Genomic DNA, 24812 nt, shown 5'->3' with positions numbered 1-24812 from the left:
AGAAGACATGAGAGAAGAGGAAAGTGCATTTAAGCCATAAAGTTAATTTAAATGTGGGTAGTGCTGTTTTGGTGAGCAATCTGGAAAAATATAAAAACTTACTCATTTTGGTTTAGAATATTATTTAAAATACTTATATTAATATTATAGTACAAATTATAAATTGTATTTTTGTCTTATTAAGAAAATATTTCATACACTTTTCTCCCCAATGTTCTATCTGTCACTGTTCAGTAAATTCATGTAAAAGTAACTTTTCCTTGATTTCTTAAAGGAACTTTATAGTGGTAGCAATGATCACAATATCCTTGCGTGGGTACCAACTCCTCGAGAGCCAGTTCCTGATGATACTTCAGAAAACGTAATGAATTTGTGGGTTTAAAATGCGCTTTTTTGACTGTTATGCTTGGGGAGGTGGTGTGGAAATTAAATGAAGTATGTGTTTCACCATAAACACTTGCAACAATTCCTAAGAGAAAAATTACCTATTGTATCTGTGCAATCTTTTGATTCTTGTGGGGTTTCAAGAGGACATTTTTTTTCAGTCTAGTAAAATCTTTTGCAGATTTCTAGCTTCTCAATTAAAAAGTAGTACCTGTCATTTGGCTATCAGTCTTCCAACTTCATCTTACTTAATTTGCAAATTGTTTTCTGTAGTTTATGCTATTTAGGAACTAGAAGGGTGCCAAAGATTGTATTTTAAATTGTTTTAAGGATATACTTTGTATTAAACAAGAAGATTAGGGATGCCACACTTCATAAACAAATATTTTTGTTTCAGAAATACAATAAAGAAGATTATAAGTGAGCTTATTATAGTGTCTGAGGCAAGATGCTCAGGTTGTTGCAGGAAAGATCATATGTAACACTGTTCCAAGAGAGTAGTTCCTCTTTGTATTAGAGCTGGGCAATAAAAGTTTCAGTGAACGATTTGAGGGGGAAAGCTTCTAGATTTTAAGGAACTGAAATCGTTTACAGAATCAGTCTGGCAAACTGTTCTAATGTTAAAAAGGTCAAGATATGTTTAAGTTTTGGCTCATGGCATACAAAAATTGCACTTTTAAAAATTTCTGAAATGTTCCATTTTGGATGGGTAATTAAGCATACAATTTTTGTAACACTTGCTTTGCTTTGTAAGACAACATATTTCAGAACTATCCTACACTTAAGCAAATAAGAAAGAAGTAATTTCAAAGATTAGATAGCCTAAACCCAAAATGTGTTCAGTTGACCTGAAATGACCATTTTTGCTGTAACTGAGGAGTTTGATGTGTGAACTGTTTTTTCTTAGTCTGAAAAACAAACCCGCAGCAAAAAGTTCATTTACCCAGCTCTGATTACAATTGCCCTTTTATATTTGACATGGTGAACAGATATAATATGTACCGGTTCTGAAATCTGTTCAAGCTACAGCTGCTTTTGCAAATGTTGATGAGCACTGTCTCTGAAAGAAGCAGATGTGCTGTCCACAGGCCACTAGTTCCTGCTCCATCTTATGTGCTAGAACAGCCACTTGAATGCCTGTATGACCAGAATCTGAACCCAGAATAGAATAAACAAGAAAGTTACCTCATTTCACTGTGATTCAGCATACTGCATAGCTGCACAAACCCTTTAGATTCACCCTAGTGGGGCTGAGGTGAGAAAGAGTTGTTGGATGTAGATAGAGGCCAGGACTACTGTTTCAGACCGTAGTGCTCACTTATGCTGGGTCAAGGAAACTACAACTTAAAACCAATGACATAAAACACACACAGACAATTTGTCTGTTATATTTTATAGTAGATATTTGTAAAACTTCCAGACAGTGTTTCAGGTGTTTTGTGTTGAGATTGGAATTAAATAAGAGTACTGTTTCTTTTTATAATTTATCCTGTCCTGAATCAATGGAATGACAAAAGTGGTTAAAATGGAGTACTCATGAGACACACTATAGTTTGTCTACCTACAGTAATTAAGAAATACTCAAATTAGCCCTTATTTGATTTGAGTATTTTTAACTGAGGAAACCACTGAAAGAATTTTTTTCTTTATTCTCTGCCTCAACAGTATTCCGGTCCAATGTATGAAGACCTATGGAGCAGCAGTAGTAATGAAGACTGAATTTCACTTAAGTGCTGATACTAAATTGACATTCAGGCACTGCATTCACAGACTTTATCTACAAAATTTGGTATTGTCAGATTTATTATGACTGGATTTTTGTTGCATTTCTGTTATAGCAAGGTCTTTCAGAATTAAGTTTTCACTGCTCTGTGTTCAGTTTATTTTTATCCATGCCTAGATGGAGCAAACTGCATCCATTTTTAAGTGCTTATGTACTGTGGGACTGCACAGGATTTTGTGCCTCTTCTTTTGTGTTTTCAGTTTTGTGTAAGTTTCTCCATTAAATGCAGTATCCAGTTCGGAAAGAGGTATAGCTGGTATCATCTACTGAAGTATTTATATGGTGACCCTTTTCAACTAACATCTGAATCTGTCCCAGAAAGTTAAGAATATAAACTACTTTAAAGGGAGTTTTTGTTGCTCCTGTTATCAGGCTTTTAATACCAGTCTTCTATGTATGAATCTCTCACACTTCCCTAGCCAGCATGAAGAATTCCTGGACAGAAACAGGTTTGAGGTACAGTGCAAGGCAAAGAGTGGGTCACGTTTCAAGTTAGAAATATTGAATGTAGTCCTTTAAAACTGTTTTCATCTGAATTTCTGTTCCTAATGCCTGCTCTGTTTTGAAAAGGAGGAGCTTTGTGGAGTTATTGTCTAATATTGATCACTAGTTTGTGCTTTAGACATAGTGTAGTCACCAAGCTGAGAGATGAATTAGAGGTTCCCATTGGATGTAGATGCCACTCTATAGAGGAAAAATTCCTTCCAGAGCAGCTATTAAGACCTCACGTTCAGACAAAAGGAAAAAATCTTGTACAAGTAAATGAAAAAAAGTGTGTGGTCTGTATTATTTCTATAATATGCAGTTTAGAATTCACTGTGCTTCTGTATTTTAATATCTATACGAGATACAGGTTGTCAGTTTCTATATCAATCTAGTCTAGCACTGTAAAATGATACAGAGGATGTATCAAAGGAGTGGGAATATAAAGGGAATGTTGTAATTAAAGAAGCTTCATATGTAGTGCATATTTGCTGGGAGAGACCCACTGTTAACTGGATAGCTTCAGGGTGGAAGACTTACAGAAGTTTTGACTGAAGTTAAGGCCCAGCCTGACACTCACTTTACAGGATTAGAGAAGAGAATTTTTTTTTTTTTTTTTCAAATGATAATTTTCATTACCAATGGTGGCTGTTCCTTCAAATAGGAAAAACTGGGGAACAGATTTGAAGATTACACATTCTGATTTTTGTCTTCAAGAGGATGACTTGTGTGTGTTATAATTGTGCATATCATTTGTATATGCCAATTACAATGCATGTATTTGGTATTTAAATTTCTAAAAATCTGCTTAGTATATCATAATTATCAAAGAATAAATGCTTTTATCAATCAGTTTTCAGTTACCTGTAATGTTTTTGTGTTATAACTGTGCATATCGTTTGTGTATGGCAACTGCAGTGCATGTGTTTTGTATTTGAATTTCTAAAAATGTGCTCGTTATGTTAGTTATCAAAGAATAAATGCATTTTTTCAATCAATTTTCAGTTATCTGTAATGTGACTATAAATGGTGTTGATTTTAAAACAAACAAAAAGCCATCTAAAACAACAGCAGCTCTGGTGGACAGGAAATGGTGTATAAAATGGGAGAGGTAGAAAAATTTCATATATTAAAGATAAGAAATCATAACATTAAACCCATAAATAAGAATGTTGCATTAATTCTACTGGGGTTTGGTTTTGGTTGTTTTTTTTTTTTTTGAATGGCCTTTCTCAAATGAGTTCCTTTTTCTTGTGCTTTGAGTATACAGTTACTGAGGTTGGAAAGGACCACTGGAGATAATCTAGTCCAACCTCCCTGCTCAAAACAGTCACCTAAAGTATGTTGCTCAAGCTTGTCTCCAGTTGGGCTTTGAGTATCTCTACAACCTACAGACCTGTTCCCAGTGTTTGAGCGTCCTTATACTAGAAGTTTCTTCTTATATTTAAATGGAGTTTTCTGTATTTCAGTTTGCACCCATTGCATCTTGACCCATTGTTGGATACCACTTACTCTTCTTTACTGTCTCTTTCCTTGCCTCCATCAGATACTTCTACACATTGGTGAGATAGCCTGAGCCTTTTCCAGGCAGAACAGTCCCAGCTCTTTCAGCCTCTCCTCATAGGAAGGATCACCTCCCTCAGTCTGCTGGCAGCACTCTTCCTAATGCAACCTGGGATACTATTGACCTTCTTTGCTGCAAGGGCACATTGCTGGGTTATGGCCTCTTTAGTGTCCACTAGGCGTTACGGGTCCTCTTCTACAATGCTGCTTTCCAGCACATTGGTCCCTGGCCTCTTCTGGTCCATGGGCTTTCTCTTCCCTGGGTGCAGGATTTGGCATTTGCCTTTACTGAACATCATGAGATTCCTGTTGACTTACTTCTCCAGTCTGTTGAGGTACCTCTGGAGGGTGGCAGCCCAACATCCTGCTGTATCAAGCACTCTTCCCAATCTTCTGTCATCAGGGTCATTAATAAAGATGTTAAACAGGACTGGATCCAGTATTGACCCTTGGGGTACACCACTAGTGCCTGGTCTCCAACTGGACTTTGCCACTGATCGCAACCCTCTGGGCCTGTCTCTTCAGCCATTTTTCGATCTCACTGTTCCCTTGTCTAGTCTGTCAGCTTATAGATAAGGGTGGTTTGGGAAACTGTTAGGACCCTTTCTAAAGTAAAGGTAGGCATCATCCACCGTTCTCCACTTGTCCACCAAGCTGGATGCCATGTTGTAGAAGGCTATCAGGTTCGTCAGGCATGATCTTCCTTTCATAAACTTATGCTGACTGCTACCTTGTCCCTTATGTGTCTGGAAGTGGTTTCCAGGATTATTTGCTCCATCACCTTCCCAGGAAGGAGTTGAAGTTGACTGACCTCTATTTTCTGTATATTCCTTCTTGAAGACATGAATGACCTTCGCTTTCTTACAATCTGCAGAAACCTATCCTGCTCAGCATGACCCTTCCAAGATAATTGAGAGTGGTCTCACAATTACATCAGCCAGTTGTGAGTCCATTCAGTCAAGCACCATGGACTTGGATATGTCCAGTTAGTGTAAGTATTCCCTAACTGATCCTTCTCAACCAAGGGTATGCCTTTCTTGCTGCAGACTTTCTAGTGGTCTCAGGAACCTGGTTTTACTGAAGTCCAGTCTTACCACTAAAGACAATGGTGAAGACGCGTTGAGTACCTCAGCCTTTTCCGTTACCTTTGTCTCCAGTTCGCCTGCCACATTTAAGAGTGGGCTCACATCTTCCCTAGTTTTCCTTTTGCTGCTGATACACCTGTAGGTTTTAGATTTGCTTCTCATATTTCCCACCAGATCTAACTCCAGATGGGTTTTGCCTTTCTTAGCCCTATCTGTGCATGCTAAGAGTTTCTTGGTATTTTTTCCCTGCTTCTGCCTCTTGTATGCTTCCTTTTTGCATCCTGAGTTTTGTCAGGAGCTCCCTTTTCATGCATGCAGACATTCTTCCATCTTTGCTTTATTTTTCTGCGTGTGCGGATGGACAATCCTTGAAAATTAGCCTGCTCTCCTGGACCTTCCTTCTCATCAGGGCCATATCCCATGGAATTCTTCCAGACAGAACCCTGAATAGGGATCTATCTGGAAATGTGGAAACTTTCTTCTGTACTTTTATGGGCCTCATTTTCATGCTGTTGTTGAATAACCTTTTGCATATCAGTTTTGCTTAAGTTGCACCATATAATGCAGTGTGGGATTCAGCTCAGGAAGAGGTGGGCTGGGGATTATTTACCCAAGTATCTATCTATCCAGACACCTTCTGGTTTAGTGTCTGAAGGTGTCCCAAGCAGTTGAAAATATAAATTGGTTGCCTTGCGAGCTTATTGCTCCTACTAACAGCTACTATCTTCTACATAGGAATCTTTGCAAATTCTCTTCTGGTATACGTCGATGATTGGCAGCCAACCACAATGCAGCAGCTCTCTCTCCCTTCCCCTCCAGCAATGAGAAGGGACAGAGAGCCAGGCTTGGGGTTCAAGATAGGACTGGGATGGGGAAAAATCCCCCTTTTATGATCATGAGCAAAAGGCAGACTCGTTAGGGGAATTAAAAAAGAACATACATTTATTACAGACACTAACAACACATAACAGAGTAAGACAGTGAGAAACATTGCCACATCTTGAGAACACCTTCCCCCCACCCCTCCCTTCTTCCCGGGCTCAGTTCTGCTCCCGATATCTCTACCTCCTCCCCCAGTGGCGCAGGGGCAGGGAATGGGGGGTGCAGTCAGCTCTGCCACTTCCTTCATGTTCGGTGAGGGGAGTGTCTGAAACTTGTTCCTCCCGCTCCATCGTGGTCCCCCTCTCACAGGAGACAGTCCTCCACAAACTTTCTCCGACTTGAATTCCTCCCATGGGCCGCAGCGTTCCCCACACTGCTCCGTCATGGGTCACTAACTTCCTCCAACTGTATTCCCTCCCACGGCTGCAGCCCTTCCCGAGCTGCTCCGGTGTGGGACACCCCCGTGTGCTGCAATCCTCCTAGCGCTGAATTACAGCAGTGGGGCTACCTTTTCCCACAAGACCCCAGCCTTCTTCAGGCACAGCACCTTGATTAACCGAGCAGGAGCAACAGGCCACAAATCAATGTCTGCTCCACCGTAGATCTCCATGGGTGTCAGGGGGGGCCACCCTGCCGTCTCACCACAGGATACAGGGGGGTTTCTGCTCCAGCACACCTCCCCCCTCCTTTCTTCCTCCGTTCCTCCACTGACCTTGGTGTTCACGCAGCTGCAGCAACTCCTCCTCACAAGTCCGACTGCCCGTCACCACGTCCCTTCTTAAATACGTTATCGCAGAGGCGCAGCTGATTGGCTCAATTTCCCAAACAGAAGTGGAGCTGACGTGGAGCTGGGGGAGCTTCGAGAAGCTTCTCACAGGGGGCCGCCCCGATAGCCCCCTCCCCTGCTGCCAAAAAACTCCACCACTCACTCAACCCAGGACATGTCATTGTTCTTCTTGATTGTTGTCCTTGGTCGGAATGAGAGGCGTTTCTGTTGAGGGAAATAAAAAACATCTCTGTCTCATCTGGGCAGGAATCCAGGCACATTCTACAATTCAACACCTGCAAACCTTCCATATAATGGCAGTAGCTGTTAGGTGGTAGTTAGTTTGCAATGTTTAAAACCTCTTGGTAACCAGCCAGCATTTCAAGCACCAATTTCTGTGGAAATTCTACTTTGAATATTGGCATGTATATTATAATTTCCTTCCAGATTTCCGTAGATATGGTAATTTTTTTTTTTCCTTAGGAAAAAATTTTATTTCTGCTGCATTCTTATGGAGGCTGTACTTAATTACTAAGTAAAGTGCTGGTATCTTCAAAATAAAAAAAAAAATTAAAGGACAGTGAAGGTATGCTGTATATTATTTTTCACTGAAAAGAGCCAAGTACTAAGCCAATGGTGTCAGTTACAATTGTGCATCTTTTGCTTGTGTGGAAGTTAAATGTGATAATTAAACCTGAGTTTTCCCCTTCATTTATGCACTTCCCATCCTTATGTCAGTCAGAAAATACGAACATATTTGAAAATCCAGTCAGATGTCAAAAGAGGTGATGCATTAATGTTGAAATAAAGTTACTCACTTGAGAGTCAGCTAGCTGATAGCTGGATTCTAAATTCCTGTTAAAAACAGTAAGAAAGTTAAGAGCTTAAAAAAAGCTTAAACTGGACTGAACTGCACTCAGCGCAGTAGTGGTACTGGGATTTAGTAGTCATACTCTGCATCAGAATTCATAGAGAAGTGCTTTCATCTTTTCAGGCCATTCTGGGAATTGACTATTGCTTAGAAGACTTGATTTGTTTACCAAGGCAGAGATTTTTATTTGAGCTTGGAGCAGCAGGTACCAAAGAGGTAAAAGAATGTATTTGTTCTTACAAGAGATCAAAGAATTTCCTTTCCCTTCTAGCCTAAGGAAATAATGGAGGTGGGAGTCAGTCTGAGCCAGACCAGCTGAAGAAATCCAGAGAGCCTGATAAGCCTCCTTCAGCTTGAGTGAAAGTTGAGTTCTGTAGAGACAATAAGATAGGACTCTGATTATTTATATCTAGGTTATGATGCTCAGAAAGAATCTGGTATTGAGATATCTAAGCAAAAACCTGGTTCTTTTTTTCTCCTGTACACAGACCTGGAAGAAAGCATTAGCACATGAGGATTTAAATATGGTTAACTCCCGAGTATTGGGAAAAACAAGTTAACACCATGTGCTTACCTCCCTTTGACCTTTTCTCTATTCCCAATATAGTCACTCTTACAGTCTGTCAAGACTAAAAATGTAGGGATTCGCTACTTTTTTTTGCATTGTTTAGATTTGTAGTCAGGCCAGACTTCTCACTGCACAAGACATTTGTTTTTTTTTTTTTTAATCAAGAATGAGTTCCTCATATATTTGGTCAGCGTAGGGCCTAGAATTTCATACCACTGTAATTGTAAAGCTGAAAAATTCTTACATTTGGGAACATCAGTAGAATTGACTGTTGCATTTTTTTGTAATATATATACTACACATATATATACTTTATCTATTTGTAATATATATACTATAACACACTTGTGTTGTAGTCCTTATCCTACCTTGAATGGAGATATATAGATACATATGTATAGACACACACATATATATATGCACATAGGATATAAAAATATTTAAAAATATGTTTACCACTGCTTTGGCACCATTGGAGGGTAGTTCTTGGTTTTCTTCCTAATGCATCTTTTAATGGAGGTAACGGTCTAGTGCATACAGTTGAGAATTGTAAGTTCTTCAGTACACATTGGCCTAAGATCTGCCACAATTAACAAGTAAGTCTACTGTTAAAGTAGTACAAGTAAAGTTTCTGATACATGGTCAAGTTAGGGGCATATCAGTTAATCCATGGGAACTGCCCAGATACATTTTTTTTGGCACATAGAGCAGAGAAACTAATATGGTTAAGGTAGTCCATAAAGAAAAAGAGCAAGCTTAAGTATTGGGCATGTGCTTAGCCACTAAGATGTGTGCTGAGGTTTTGATACCTGAGGGGTGTTCTTGACTCCATTGTATCGGTTTCAGTGGGCAGTAGTTAATGCTTATAATACCCAACTAAACAAAAAATATGTAAGACATATCAATAAAGTCCTTTTGTGTGGTTAAAGCTGAGTTATGAAATGGACATGCTTTCTTCCATCCTCTCTTTGGTTTTGTTTTCTTTTAGTTTATTTTATAAAAACAGTGGAAGTGAAGGATAAAAAGGGATGACTGAGTGGCCAGGAATTCAGGCAGGTGCATAACTGCTCCCCACAGCTTCATCCCTTCCAATCATATCTGTGTGCTGTGTAGTCAGCCTTACCCACCAGCCCACACTTTCTGCCCAGATGACAGCTGACTGATGTCATCCAGCATGTTGACAACCCTTAGCCACGTCCAGTCCTGACAAATTCCACCAAGCCCAAGAGACTGGAAAAAAATATTTGGGCCTATTAAGACAGTTTTCTATTTACATATGAAAGAAGTTTTTAATTGCATAGGTATACAGCTTTGTTCTTAGTTTCAATTTTGTCACCATTTGCTTTCAAATTAAGGCAGAAAGAAACCGGGATATTTTTAGTTATGCATTTTAGCTTTGGGCTAAGAGGGAGACTTTCAGTCAGTCACTGAGGTTTATGCATTTAGGAGATTACAAATCCACTGTTTTCTTGTAGATGTGGGACAGAGATGCATCTGCAATCCTGAACAGGTTTTACAATAAATTTCCTCATGCCAAATTGGAGATTAAAATCAGCAGTTTGAATCAGTCCAACCAGTTATTTTTACAGCCATATGTTTGTAATCTAGAGTAACATGTCTAAGCAAGAATGGTGTAATTTATTCAGCAGCAAAAATGGCATGTCTTCATTTAATACAAAATAGATTAACAAGGGGGGCAGAGAAAGGGGGAGTTATTAAAACTTTTTTTTTTTGCTCTTCTCAGCAGTCACATTTGAAAGATATCGAGCATTTTCCTTTTCTATTGACTGCAAAGTATTTTTTTAACAGGATACTTTATATTAGTTACAGGTCTTAGCCTTCAACAGAATTATTAAAACATTCTAAGACAATTTGGAATAATATTTTATAAAAATTGCCTCAAAAAACATATTCATAATAAATGAAGAAATATATTATGCTCTTGCTGGAGATCATTGGCAAGAATAAACTTACATTTGGTAGCCAGCCAGTTCCATTTGTATCTAAAATTTTAAGATGAGTCTTAATCCTCTCTGTTAGTAATTCAGGATGGCCTCTGAAGGAACTGTAGCTATTAATGCCTGCCTGCAATGTTTTACTTTCATCAACACAAGTATATCTTAGTCTGTATGATGGATCTTTAATCTGTTAGTGCCATTTTAAGACAGGAGAGTAGCCTGGGAAAAAAGAAAGTGGAAAAAAGAATCCTCTCCTCTAACTTAGGGTATGTCTGTTCTTCAGGCAGCAGCATAGTACAGAAATGTCTAGCTTACATGAGCAACCCCACCACAGGCTCATGTACTTTGCTGGGATGCCACATCAGTTCATCTTTATGGAACTTATTCCTGCCACTGTTAGACTACTTTGTTGCTGTGTTAATATGCTTCTTCCTTATTTTCTGCAGATATGCTGTGTCAACAGGACACAATGAATGCAGCAGTTTGGGGAGCCCATATTTGCTGTGATAAAAGACACACCAAACAGTAGGTATATTGTAAGAGAATATCATGTTCTCATGTTTTGTGGCAGTCAGTGGGGAGTGTTTCATGTTGCTCAACAGTTAATTACTGTTGCTATCACCTCCTACACTCTGGAACACCTCAGGAAATCAGCTGATTGTGATTCTCATGCTAGCAAACATGAAAAAAATAACATTTTGAGACTTTATAAAGTAGTAGATTTGGATGAAGCTCTTTTCTTTTGGCCATCACTAGTTCTTCCAGGTGGACTATATGGCCCAGAGAACATATTTTTGTACCTGAAGCATGCATTAGGGCTTGTATGAGTTGAAGCTAGCCATCTTAAATATTCAAATGGTCTGATGCAATTCTGTGGTTTTGCACTGACACTAGTGCAACAGGAGCCTTATACTGAGCAGTTCTTATGCACATCTTCTGTGGGAAATGGTCACATTTGGCACCTACGTGGGGTGTATTGCACATTCTCAGGGTAGTGCATAAACTGTTTCCCAAGGAAAAAAAATGCATCTCTGGAGTTGCATGGAACTTTGCCATCTGAGTGTTATTCATCGTTGTTTATAAAGAAAGTTTCCAGAACATTTAATTGTTTTGCATACAGCTAATATACCTGAGGACCTAAATGAATGTTTGGAACAGCTGCTTCATCCTGTTCTACCACTGTGGATAACTACTGAAGTTTATGTTGACTAATGAGGTATATCAAAGTAATTTAAATAACACTCAGTGATGGGCTGCTATATTAAATGTAGATACCTGTAAAACATGCAGAACTCTGGAGTATAAGAATTATATCACTGCTTAGCAGAATTCCCCTGTGTTGAACTATAGTTTTCAGTCCTTCAGGAGGGTTACTCTGTGTGCCCTAAACATATATAAGGTCTCACCGGTACATCTTGCATCAGTAGGAAGGCTTATTATATATTCCAGTGGCCTTGAGAACTGCGCTAACAAAGTTTTTTTTCCCTGCCAGAGAGAGGAAAAGAGATGCAAGAGAAAGGGTGAAAAGTGGTCCAGTAGTTTCCCAAGATTGCTCAACAATTAAGTTTGACTGGCACAAGAAAAATGAAGACAGAATGTCATGGTTTAACCACAGCTGGCAACTAAGTACCACACAGCTGCTCATTCACTCCCCCACACAGTGTGATGGGGGGAAGAGAACTGTAATGGTAAAAGTGAGAAAACTCATGGGTTGAGATAAGAACAGTTTCATAATTGAAAAAAAAAAAAAAAAAAAAAATAATAATAATAACAACAACAACAACGATAAATAAAACCCAAGTGATAGATGATGAGTGACACAAATGAAACAATTGCTCACCACCAACCAAACAATGTCCAGCCAATCCCCAAGCAGCAGTCCCCCACTAACCTTCCCCTTCGTTTTATTGCTGAGTGTGATGTCATATGGTGTGGTCAGTTGGGGTCAGCTGTCCCAGCTGTGTCTCTTCACAACTTCTTGTGCACCCTCAGTCTGCTCGCTGGAGGGGTGGGGTGAGAGGCAGAAAAGGCCTTGACTCTGTGTGAACACTACTCAGCAATAACAAAAACATCCCTGTCTTACCAACAGTTTCCAGCACAAATCCAAAACATAGCCCCATACTAGCTACCAAAGAGAAAACTAACTGTACCCTAACCAAAACCAGCAAACAGAGAAAGGAAATGAAGGAGCCAATCTAGTTTACAGAAGGAAAGGTAGAGCCCTGCTTGTTCCCCAAGATACAAAGACTGTGCATGTTTGACAATCCCCCATGCTGCAGTGGTGCATCTGCAAGGCCAGTGCTCACTTCTGAGGCGTCCTGACCTCCCAACCCTGAGGTGGGGGTCCTGCTCCATGAGGACCAGTGCATGGGACTGTTCTGGGTTGAGTGAATGGTGGGGTTTTTTGGTGGCAGGGGAGGGGGCTATCAGGGCGGCCCCCTGTGAGAAGCTTCTCGAAGCTCCCCCAGCTCCACGTCAGCTCCACTTCTGTTTGGAAACTGAGCACATCAGCTGCGCCTCTGCGATAACGTATTTAAGAAGGGACGTGGTGACGGGCAGTTGGACTTGTGAGGACGAGTTGCTGCATCTGCATGAACACCAAGGTCAGTGGAGGAACAGAGGAATAAAGGAGGGGGGAGGTGTGCCGGTGCAGAGACGCCCCCTGTATCCTGTGGTGAGACGGCAGGGCAGCCCCCCCTGCCACCCATGGAGGTCTATGTTGGAGCAGACACTGATTTATGGCCAGTGTTTTTCGCCTGGTTAATCAAGGTGCTGTGCCCGAAGAAGGCCGGGGTCTTGTGGGAAAAGGCAGCCCCGCTGCTGTAATTCAGTGCTGGGAGGATTGCAGCATGTGCGGGAGTCCCACGCTGGAGCAGCTCGGGAAGGGCTGCAGCCGTGGGAGGGAATACAGTTGGAGAAAGTTGGTGATCTATGACGGAGCAGTGTGGGGAAATGCTGCGGCCCATGGGAGGGACTCACATCAGAGAAAGTTTGTGGAGAACTGTCTCCTGTGAGAGGGGAACCACGATGGAGTAGGGGGAACAAGTTTCAGAAGCTCCCCCCACTGAAGATGGAAGAAGCAGCAGCACTGACTGCACCCCCCATTCCCTGCCCCTGCGCCACTGAGGGAGGAGGTAGAGATATCGGGAGCAGAGCTGAGCCCGGGAAGAAGGGAGGGGTGGGGGGAAGGTGTTCTCAAGATGTGGCAATGTTTCTCACTGTCTTACTCTGTTACATGTTATTAATGTCTGTAATAAATGTATGTTCTTTTTTTTCTTCCCCTAACGAGTCTGCCTTTTGCTTGTGCCCATAAAGGGTGATTTTTTTCCCCATCCCAGTCCTATCTCAAACCCCAAGCCTGGCTCTCTATCCCTTCTTATTGCCTGAAGAGAAGGGAGAGAGAGTGTCTGCATGGTGGTTGGCTGCCGACCAGGCCCAAACCATGACAGGAACCCATAAAAGCAATGGTTTTCACACTGCTCTGTCTTCCCTCTGCCTCCGCTGCTTTACTTAGGGTTAATTAAATACAGATCTTTTATGATCCCCAACTTCTGCCTCCTCTCCCTCTCTCCCCAGCAGGCTGTTTGTAATCATTGCTGTTAATTTGCATCTTCTTCCTCTGCGGCACCCAGCCGTGCCCACACACAGCTCTCCAAGCCAGGACTTAGTGCTGGCCTGTCTCTACACTGAAGTCTTCATCTTATTACTTGCTCAATATTATTCATCAATCTCTTCTGCTTAAAATTGGTAGTTCTGTTTGCTTCTGAAATATCACTCAACCTCCCTGGGCAGTCCTTAGTCCTGTCCTCTTTCTTCTCCATTTCCATTTGACTGATGTGACTACACGCATAGGTGCATACAGTGGTTTGCCAGTTCAGATAGTGTTTTGAGCAGAAGAGTATGAGAGCTTTGATCTGAAAGCTGTTTGGCAATGTTAGAGCAGAACTGTACCCACGGAATTTGAAAAAATGAGAGCGAGGTTTCATTAGCTTTTTCATAACCCTATGCTAACATATACATGCAGTTTCTGGAATAACATTAGCTCCTTGTTAACTCACTTGGACCCAATACAATATTTTTCAATGAAGAAGCAGCTCATTAGTTCCCACACTTGCCACACTTGTTCATTACAGTCAGTAGAAAAGAGTTGCCTTGAAAACCTGGCATTTAAATATTATTTTCATTTTACAATTGACGTATGTTTATCATTATTTTCCCGTCATCTGCAGCTTCCTAAAATCTTAGTCATTAAGAAAAGTAATCATAGAAATGTTCAAGGTCTGGTTTATCTAAAAAGAGACAGTTAAATAAAAGCCTAGCTGAAGTATTGCAGAAAATCTTTGAAAATCAGCAGCGCTACAAACTGTCATATTCAAATATTTCCCTGTTTTATAACTTTGTGCAATATAAAACAGTTGCCAGCTTTGTTGTTTATCCTCATTTGCGATACTACCTCTCCAGGATATTTCTTTACCTAGATTCACATTTCTGCCTTTCTCCCCATAATTTCTTACATGCCATTCCACTAGTCCAAATTGAATTACTAAATTTCTCTTAAAAAGTTCTTACTGCCTTGTTTACTGTCACCGTACCTAAGAACAGCAGCTTCCATGACACAGAGCTGCAAGCTCTGCTCCACCCAGCGTTGAGATTTTATCACTTTTTCTGCATAACTATTTATAAAATATGGCCTTTTTATATATATATATATATATATATCCAAAGTCCACTAACTTTCATTTCCTCACCTCCCATCTTGATGGTTTCCTCTTATTCCCACATTTCTGATCTGCCACCTATTTAATGAAAGGTGCCACATATTTTAAGATAGCTGCTGTGCTAAGATCTAGCCGTTATATTTTTACCTTTCCTTTTTTTTGGCTTCTTTTTATTTTCACTATTATTCTCCCAACATATCATCCTCTCTTTAAATCACTTTTCTTTTTCTTCAGTCCATTCCATAATTCTTACGTAGCCTGCCTGCATGAGCTTCATTCATTTACTGTTTCAGCAACTACTTTCACACTTTTCACTACCTTACTCCAAGGTGGTCTACCAGGGTTGTAACTTTTTACTCTTACCAGATTTCAAGACTCACTTCTGTCACTATCTCTTTAGAAATTGAGTCAGACATTTATTTATGGTTACCTCTTAAATATTCGTGAGACATTTCTGCATTGTGCTTTCAGCTGCACCCCGTGCTATCCCATTGTCATGGGTGTCCCAGGCCATCATTAACCCAGAAAATGGACAACTGACCATAGCTGGCAGACATTAGATTTTGCTTCTTTTGCATGATCACATCATCCACTCCTCTTCCTTTCTGATGTCTTAAAGCTTTAACCCCTTCTCATTGTATCAGGATTCACTTCACTCGATATTGTAACACAGGTATATTAAACATATGAATTATTTAATATAGGAGGTAAACCATCTAACATTAGCAGAAAACCAAAACTGTTTTATTACATCTATGGGTGTATTCTAAATTATTACAGGATAATTAACCAAGAAATACAGGGGATATCTAAGGTACACTGAATTACAGTGCCTTGACAGAGCTGCTTAACTTTGTTAAAGGTTGTTGTCAAAACTGCTTTGAGGACAATAACAGTTCTTCAAATCTTATAAAATCTGAGCTCATGCTGAACAAAAGAGAGAAGATTTCTGTGACTGGACTGCAGAAATCTGCAGGTAAGAAGATATTCTGCATTATTCCAAATCCACCCAGTGTTATCCCGCAAGGAGCTATCACCTATTCACGAAGACAAAGGCATGTCCAGGGATGACAAACCCAGGGACAGTCAGCAGGAAGAGCCCTGTCTGTGCCTCCACCATCTCTGCCTCCTGGGCTGCACCACAGTAGCCACCAGAGCCTGCAGTGTTTGAGCCCCTCAAGGCTGTTAAGTTAAAGACAGGACAAACAGGCACAGCAAGGACCTTGGCAACTTGGTGAGAGGGTTCAAAATGGTTAAAATTATCTTTGCCTCACCTCTCCTCAGGTGGCAAGAAGAAAAGCTCTGGTGCAGAACTGGATTGCTCCTTTACTCTCCATGCAGGAAAATCCTGCTATGTCTTGGCAGACACTTAAAAACAAAACTGGCATAATGGAAGGAGTTTGTAGGGAAACTCCCCTGCTTTGTCTACTCGGGTTAATTCTCTCTTGTTTTTCTGTCTCATCCATCTCCCTTTATATTACTTAGACCATTTTTGTGCTCCCCACCTTTCTTTGTAGCCTGCTTGGAAAAATAAGGTGTTTTCTTAGGAGCTCTAATCTAAAAGCCTTTTAACTGTTAAAGATTAACTATTAAAGCATCTATGGAAAAGCACATATTTCCCTGACACTTGACTCCAGTCTGCTTCATTCTGAAACTCAGCTATTAGTAATGCTTCAATAGCTTGTTCATGCTTAACAGGTTGATAGGAAGACAAGCTCAGACTCTACATGGAAAATGCACAAATGCAATTTAGTACCATACGCCTAAGTGGGGAGCCACAAATGCCTCTAACTGTGAGCAATCAAGTGTAAGAACCTGTCTTTCAGTGGCACAATTTTTTGGATATTTTGATGAAGCTTTCTAGTGAGTTTTCTGAGAGTGGCTTGAGTGCTTTCAGAGCAGAAGAAAGGAAGGTTGCACACATGCCTGTCCACAGATGAAAAAGGAAGAATGCAGCAAATCAGGCCCAAGTGGGGAACATCAAACAAAAAAAGGGCTTTTTAAAGAGGATGATGTGCACATGTAGCTGAAAAAAAGCAAAGCTCTGAAACAGTAATTTCAAGAAGCACACAATATGCTTCAGATATGAAAACTCAATGCTATTATTAGGTATTATCCAAAATGTATCTACACTCATGTTGAATTTGGGGGCCAAACATGGTCTAATGCTCAAAACCTTAAAACTTTACCTGGATTTCGCTATAAGATAAACAGATATTTTGACTTTCCTTTGTACAAGGTGATCAAAAGCCATTTCCAATGTCAGTGAGAGGTTTTCTACACAACCTTTTGCTTAGTCCCTTTTTAGGGTAATTGAAATATTTTTTTTTTCTACCTCACCATAAAATTACAGATTAGGTTGTGAAATTACTTTGGTTTTAGGAACTTCAGTGAAATTTCAAATGGATTTTCAAATTCTGCCTTAAAAATAGATGTAGTCAGCTTTATTATAAATTCATTTGTGATTTGGAAGCACCTAGGTTCTCTCATAGAATCAAAGACCAGGCATCCTAGGACAAGAACTAAACCAACTAGCAACCAAAAAGAGACTGCAAGGAAGAGAGTGATGTTGGCTTTTCTCAATTACTTATTTGTAATTGGGTTTTTGTTGTTGTTGTTATTATATTAGCTGGTAATATGTAGGATTATTTACTTCAGTATTCTCTGCAATTTGCAGAATCTTAGACCGTAAGGATTACAAGGCATGTCCTGACAAATAACACTAATTCCTGTATGGCTTCATATGTGAAAATACTGCCACCAGAAGAAACAAAGATGCTTGGGGGTAACTTCTTTTTCCTCATCTTCAGTACATGAAAAAGAGACAAGCTGCCTTAAAAATGGTAAGAGAAAACAGTAACCAGTAGTAAGTGATTTAATCCTTTCTTTTTGTCACAACGACATTATATCTGCTGAGAGACATTTCATCTGCACTCATATGTATGAGCTTGTGTAGCCTTCAAGATTTTTTATGTATGTAGAACTCATTGTAAACAATAAAGACCAAGATCAGGCCAAGAGCAGCCTAGAAGACAAGAAACTGAAATGTCTGAAAACATTGACATAAGTCTATAATTTCTGTTCTGTTCTCTTACTGCATCTCTCAGTAGAAAAGGTGAGCACATTAAATATAATTATGGTTTGACTCAACCACAGTAAGTCTCTGGATAAGACAATAGTTGTCAGGAAGGAAAAGGAGATGAAAGAAAGCTTCAGAGTATTCTTTAGAAATACTTCAGAAGCCATGTTAGAATCACGGAAAAAGACCAGTAGCCTCAGTTAATAGTTTTCCACTATTCAGTGGTTAAGCTTTGAAGAGGAACTATTGGCTTATAAGAATACATAATTCTTCCTATGCTGTCTAAAAATCATTTTATGTGTTTGTGTGTCACATGCATAGAGAAAAGAGTACCTCAGGTGCAAAAGCGGTCTATGAATGTAGGTCTTGCAAATTTCACTGAAGATTTAGCCCACAAAATTTCTCCAGTTCCAGAACATCAGACTATATATTATTGCACAGTAACCAGCTGTAGACTAACGCAGAAGTAACAGTTCATTGAACAGTAACAACTAAGGAAGTGTAAGCGGTTTTTTGAAACGCTGGGATTTTTAAATAAAATTCAACATACCGTAAAGAGTTGCATTAATCTCAGACAATCTCTGTTTGAGCTGTTCTTATAATTCATTACTTTGCCTGTAGCTACTCTAGAGTGAGTGTAAAGGCATGTAAAAATGGGTGGAGATATGAAAACAAGTACACTTAAAAGGATTTTTTCTCAGCTCCCACCTACACCTGAAAGTCAAATAATGCTCTGCCATATGATATGAAGCCACATTCCCACTTCCACCTTTTACTCTTGACCTACTTAAATTCTCATTCTCCACAGTAAATAAATAGGAGGAGATAAAGAATGACAGCACCTACTATGAAGCACGCTGTAAGTTGCCTAACATGTCCCCAGATGCATCTGATGAAGATGGCAGGAGTCATCTTCAGGATGCCTGGGAGTATGCTCAGTCTGAATACAGGCCTGGGATATACCCTGTAACAACAACATACCCTGTCACATTTAAAGTCTCTCACTGACAATTCTAGTTTCTCAGCTAGAATAGGAAGATAGTGATGTTTTTTGGAAGAAGCCATTTGGTTCACTGAGTTCAGGCTAAAAGTTTCACTAGTTGGTTTGGTGGGTTTTTCCCCACCTTCCTTCCATACTGGCCCTAGACTTCTTCACAGAACATTTTAGGTTTCGCTGCAGATTGTCCAAGATAGAATGTGTTCTTCCAGTCATGTTACTATTCATAAACCTTGCCTTGAGCCTCACTCTTTGATAACTCTGCTGTCCTCCTTTAAAACACAGTTAAAGAAGACATCTTTATCTGAAAAAACTCATTGTTCTGAACTTTGCAAGTGACATTTATGGTGAGTAGTAATAAAGGAATTTCAAGCACTTCATAAAAAAAAATCAGACTACTTAGCTCACCTCTGTAAGCATGTCACATCTGTATCAGCTGTAGTGCTGCTTGTTAGTACTGTCTGCTTGAAAGACACTCTCTATCAAGCAGATGAAAATTCACCTGTGTTGGCCTGCAAAGGGGTGCGCAGTGTTTTTTCCATGAGGCAGTAATAAAGCCAGGCCAGTAAAATCCCCCCAAAAGAGGTGATGACCAGCCCAGTAACAGCCCAAGCAACTGTTTGATAACCTCAAGGGGACAGAGCCTCTTCTCTCTCCTCCACTACTGCCATGCTGCCAGTTAAGTACAGCTCAGCTTTGTCAGGCTTGGCAGCCTGAAGAGTGTTTACTCAGCCCTGCAGGAAGCTTTAGTTACTTGATCTGAGTTTGCTGTTGCTGTGGTTATGCTACTACAGACACTTGAGCTGGGAAGAATGAAAGGAGCTCCGGTACATGTATGTGAACTGTTGTGATAGTAATGTAAGTGTGTGTCCTTCTTTAGAAGGACAACTTTAATCACAATGGGAAGGCATGTGTTGTCTTGCTGGTGTGTGGTAGTAGCTCAGGTGGTTCCTGTGAAAATGCCGGTTTTGATTGTAAAGATTAAATAAAAGAGGGATACAACAAGTAATGCTTTGAATAAAAGTTTCTGTTATAGTTTAACACTGTCTGCCTTCTTCCTCATGAAGGAAAACATAATGATGTGTATGAATGTCTGTGCTAGCTGGTCAGGAGTGTGTAGAAAGGATCAGGATTTTTTGCTTGGAGAGGGCTAGGGATAGTCATGTAAGTGAATGAGAACTGTTGAGCACAGCTTAGCTATTTGTGCATGTGATTATATTTTCACTTTGTTCTGTTGAAGTCTTAAAACTCAGATTGTGGGCTCCCTGCTACTCCTTGAAGAGAGTGTAAAAGGTACCAGAGAGAGAAGATGCAAGAAAGGAGTATATTCTTGATGCCTGTTTCCATGGCATGAACTTGTCAGCAAAGAGAAAGGTGTAGATGGTTTAGGGGTAAAGCTGTTTGGGTAACACCACCATGAGGTGGAATCTGCATCATCCCCTCCAGGCAGAGCGCTGACAGGACCAGCCTAGTGTAACAGAGCTGTGATCTTACCAGGCTTCTGCATGGGTCAGAGGGATAACTGAACAGAGAGGCTCAGTGCATCAATTGCAGCACTTCTTACTGATTTGCTGCAGCTTCAGGGTAAGGTGCTTAGATTAAGAAATACCGGAACTAGTTACTCGTTTAACCCTTACTGTTCTTTCTCATGCTTCTGTGGGATGAAGTTGTGTTACTTAATATTATTTTTAGCCATTCTTCTGGATCTATGCAGTAACACCAAAACTCTTGGCATTTTTTTCCCCTAATAATTATTACAGAGCTTATGACTCAATGAACTTGCTGCAAATTCTCGCTGACATAAATAAGACAGTGACTCACCATGAAAGGAATGCTGTCAATAAGCAGAAAACTAAGCCTTGCTCAGCTGCTTTACTCCCTGAGCATTATTCTTCTTCAGGATGCATCATATAGCCAGTGTTTAGGGTCATGATGGTTTTGGCTTTCTCTAGAAAGAAACTCTTGAGACAACTGTATATATTCTCTGGTGGAACCCTGTTTCCTTAAAAACAATGTTTCCCCAACATAACAGGGGAAAAAGATCAAGCTGACAGCCTCCTTCCTCAGAAATCCAAGTCTGATTTTCATAAGGATAGTGTCTCTATGAGAAATTCTTTCTTAGCTTACTCCAAAAGTTTTGTTTGTACACATTTTCCTTTTTTGCTATCTCTGCTGCATTTTCAGCTCATTATTTGTAGGGGCTGGAAGATTGTAACCTACCCTATGAAAAAATATCTTTAAGATGCTGCAGGCTAGTCCTTGTAAAATCTTACAGTGCAGCTAGTTGATTTAACTGCTTTGATTAGTGTCTACCTCACTCCAAAGAGAAGCATAAATGGCCTTTCTATTGAGTGGTAGACAGTGCTCTCACACTCTTCAGGTTAAAACAGACCCATGACTCTCCAGTGTTTTCTTCAAGCCTGCCACCGCTACTCTGCAGCACACCTGCAGCATGTGAACATGGACTGTGAGACTGTGAGAGAGACGGGCTTTTGTGACTCTGATAGGTTATGGATGTAACAGCAGACCTGCGCAGTGCATCCTTTCATGACGGAAAGCTACTGGGTGTCCACGTATCTATACACAGAAGCATGATAACTGAAGGTGTCCTTAATGCCTTTTGTAAATAATTCTAGAAAAACAAATGCGTAAGTGAAGAATTTTTTAGTTGTTTGTTTGGGTGGATTTTTCATTTTGTTTTTGGGGAGTTCTGTCATTTTTTCTTTTTTCTTAATTTCAAAAACCTAATTTAAAATAGTTAATCTGTGGTGGCACTATAGGTACAAGAGACCACAGAAGAAGTATAATTAGATGTGAAATGTAATAGAGATTTTTGCTTGACTGATTGGTAATTAGCTTATGGGCTTTCTTTTTCATGAATCGTTGTCTCACAGGACTTATATTGCCAGCGAAGAGGCTTAGTTTCAAAACCAATCTGTTTATGTGTGTAACCTAGCTATGACAACACAGTAGAAACTACAAAGGTTCATCTACCATGCTGCAAGATCCAAAATGTGTTGAAATTCCCAGCCTATTCATCTTAGTATCTTATCTAAAAATTAATCTAAATTATTGAGTTCTTACACTTAATCAGTTGGTTTCTTCTGAATTTATTGGAGTCCCTATTAGGAAAATGACAGTACTTATTTTAAACCATTTGAAACAGATTCATTTCTGAGTGTTTTAAGCAGCATGTGTGCTGCAGGGCTGTTTTTTCATGGTTTACATTTCTTTGATCATGAGTGGGTATCTTCAGTTTCAAACTAACTTACTAATCGGTGGGCTGTGTACTAAGCACAGGTGACATTACTGTCATGGGGGGAACTGGGACAAAAATAGCCTGATTTGTCTGAAATCAGATGGGAACTCCAACCAGGAAAAACTGTAAAGTATTCACAGAAATAATGTTGAATACCTCTTTCCCTTTTGCTTTTCCATTTGTTTCCTTTTACTTTCCTGCCCTTCTTCCCAATCCACTCTGCAGAAAGTTTTATTAAAATTAAAAAAAAAAAAAAAAATCCATTAAAGACTTAGCTTTGTTAAGTACATGTAGTGTGGCCAAGAATCAGATTTGGAAAGTCATTTCTTGGTATGATTTTACTGTAGTTTTGCATCCTGTGAGTACTGGCATATCTGTCAAGGTAGAATGGAACGTGGATTTATTGTAACTAATGGTAAAGCTCCTTTTCTGGTCCTTTGATTTTGTTCATATCTCAGAGTTTGACTGGGAAAGGAAAGAGAAGCTGCTTTCTGGTTAGCAGCGCTCTGTAATTTAGTAGGATTCATGGGAATTCTCATGGATGTTGGCATGAGAAACATGAGAAGAGACAGGAGAAAAAACCCAGATGGTTGGTTTTTGAAGAAGGGTAAGTGGGCTTTCGATGGCTTCCTCAAAAGTTTTGTAGATGTCCATTTCTCACTGTGATACTCAGCTGCCTGGTAAGTTACCTCTTGAGCCTTGGCTATCTGCGTGTGAAACAAATGAAACAATTTGAGGGCTCTGGCTTGAAGGTCTTTTCTCACTCCTTAAACAAGGCATACCATCTTTGTAATGCATTCTCACAGCAGCATGTCTGCAAACTGGCAAAATTAGTTAGAGTTTTTGTATGGGCACTGAACACAGCAAAGAGAGCACTCTTTGACAGGCATCCCTCCCCCTCCTGTTCAGGACACACAGCAGCCCACAGACTCCCAGAGCATGGTCTTTTCACTAGTAAGGTAAAAGAAAAACAATGTGAGAGACACAGCTGTTTGCACATCTCCCTGTCATCACATGCTGCTTGGATAAAGAAGCTGTCCCTTTTGTGTTCAGACAAAATGCAAATCAGCAGTTATTCAAGCCCCCACCTGAGAAAGATCTTACTCTTAACCTTGCAGATGTTGTGCAGGACATGGCATGCTGCACTGACATGTACAGCTAAGTCTTCACTAGCACCAAAGAGTGTCCCTGAACCATACTGGCTTATCTTCAGCTTGACTAATTAACTCACTTGCTTTTAACAGCACAAAACAAACTTTAAACTGGGTAAAGATCCTTGTTGATTACTCTGATTTAGAAGTGGTGTAGTTTGTACTAACATCTTACTGTTACTGATCTTCCCAGAGCTCTGCACCCTTCTGGTGTATTCCTGCATCTACCAATTTGGCCAGCTAAAGGCTATTGAGCACAACACAAGTATTCTGCAGAGTTAACATTAATTTCTTTATTGACATTTTTGTTGTATGGGTTTGGTTTTTTTGGGGGGTTTGTTTTTTTTTTTTTTCATTGATACATGTCAGAATACTTTTGCAGTCATGGAACACTGCCCTCTAAAAGGAATTTATTTTTCCAGGCATGTTTATGCACCCAGCTCTTGGATAAGTCTGTGATTATGGCATAATGTTGTGGTCCAGGTACAATAAACAGACCCCACAACCCTCCAGCATCCTGAAAAGATTAGTACTTCTTTATCTTTGTCTAGGTGAGCTCCTACAGAATAAAACATTTGCTCCCATCACTGTCAATAACGCATATAGATAAAATTTGACTTATGAAAGATTTAGTTATCAATTTTGTATAAAAAACCAGCTAGTAGATGACATCTGAACTCGAGTTCTCAGCTGCCAAAAGCTGCAAGAGGTTGTGGGCTCCAGAGCACCCACTGTCTGCAGTATCATGAAACATGCTTGGAGTGTTCATTCAATGGTTATCCACACTGCACAACAAGCATTTATATCTTCACATTTATACATTTTTAAATTGGAGATTATATTCACAATGTTCGTGAGGTTGGCTCTTTTTTTCACATACTGTTTTCAGAGATGGGACAGATTAAAATGTAAAATCTGGTGATGTAAGGTTATGATTTTTGGGAATAGGCTGGCCAAGTGTGTTGGCTTTGGTTCTCTCATTACGTTCAGTAAGGCATCTCTGGCTGACAGCAATACATTCTTTGCAAGTGATTTACTTCTCCTTTCTGGTATAGATTGAGTTGCAATCAGCCTGCACTTAAGCAATACACTCTGAAGAGATGTCACTACCAGTTTTCAATTGAGAAGCAGAGGGTGTGTATAACAAGCTGTATTAGATAATGTGTGTATATGCATTATATTTATATATATACACAGCATATTACATACGCATGTGTTTGTATATAATGTATATGTACTGTATGCACATACATAAACTTAAAAAT

The 24812-nt window shown here is 39.9% G+C and overlaps 1 protein-coding gene across 2 annotated transcripts in view; it reads left to right on the top strand.

Annotated features, from left to right (window-relative positions):
• ERCC8 (ERCC excision repair 8, CSA ubiquitin ligase complex subunit) overlaps nucleotides 1-3648 on the top strand; it is a 28927-nt gene extending 25279 nt beyond the window's left edge. For both annotated transcript variants that reach the window (XM_042804896.1, XM_042804897.1), the window contains 2 exons: nucleotides 275-361; nucleotides 2050-3648. In XM_042804896.1, the coding sequence (XP_042660830.1) occupies nucleotides 275-361; nucleotides 2050-2103 (141 nt within the window). In that variant the 3' untranslated portion in view covers nucleotides 2104-3648. The remainder of the gene's footprint in view (nucleotides 1-274; nucleotides 362-2049) is intronic.
• Nucleotides 3649-24812: the final 21164 nt, after the last annotated feature.

Source organism: Tyto alba, unplaced genomic scaffold (assembly GCF_018691265.1).
Source record: "Tyto alba isolate M040663 unplaced genomic scaffold, T.alba_DEE_v4.0 Super-Scaffold_42, whole genome shotgun sequence".
NCBI lineage: Eukaryota > Metazoa > Chordata > Aves > Strigiformes > Tytonidae > Tyto > Tyto alba.
The sequence above is the reverse complement of the archived record's forward strand: the minus strand, read 5'-3'. Positions and strand labels throughout refer to the sequence as shown.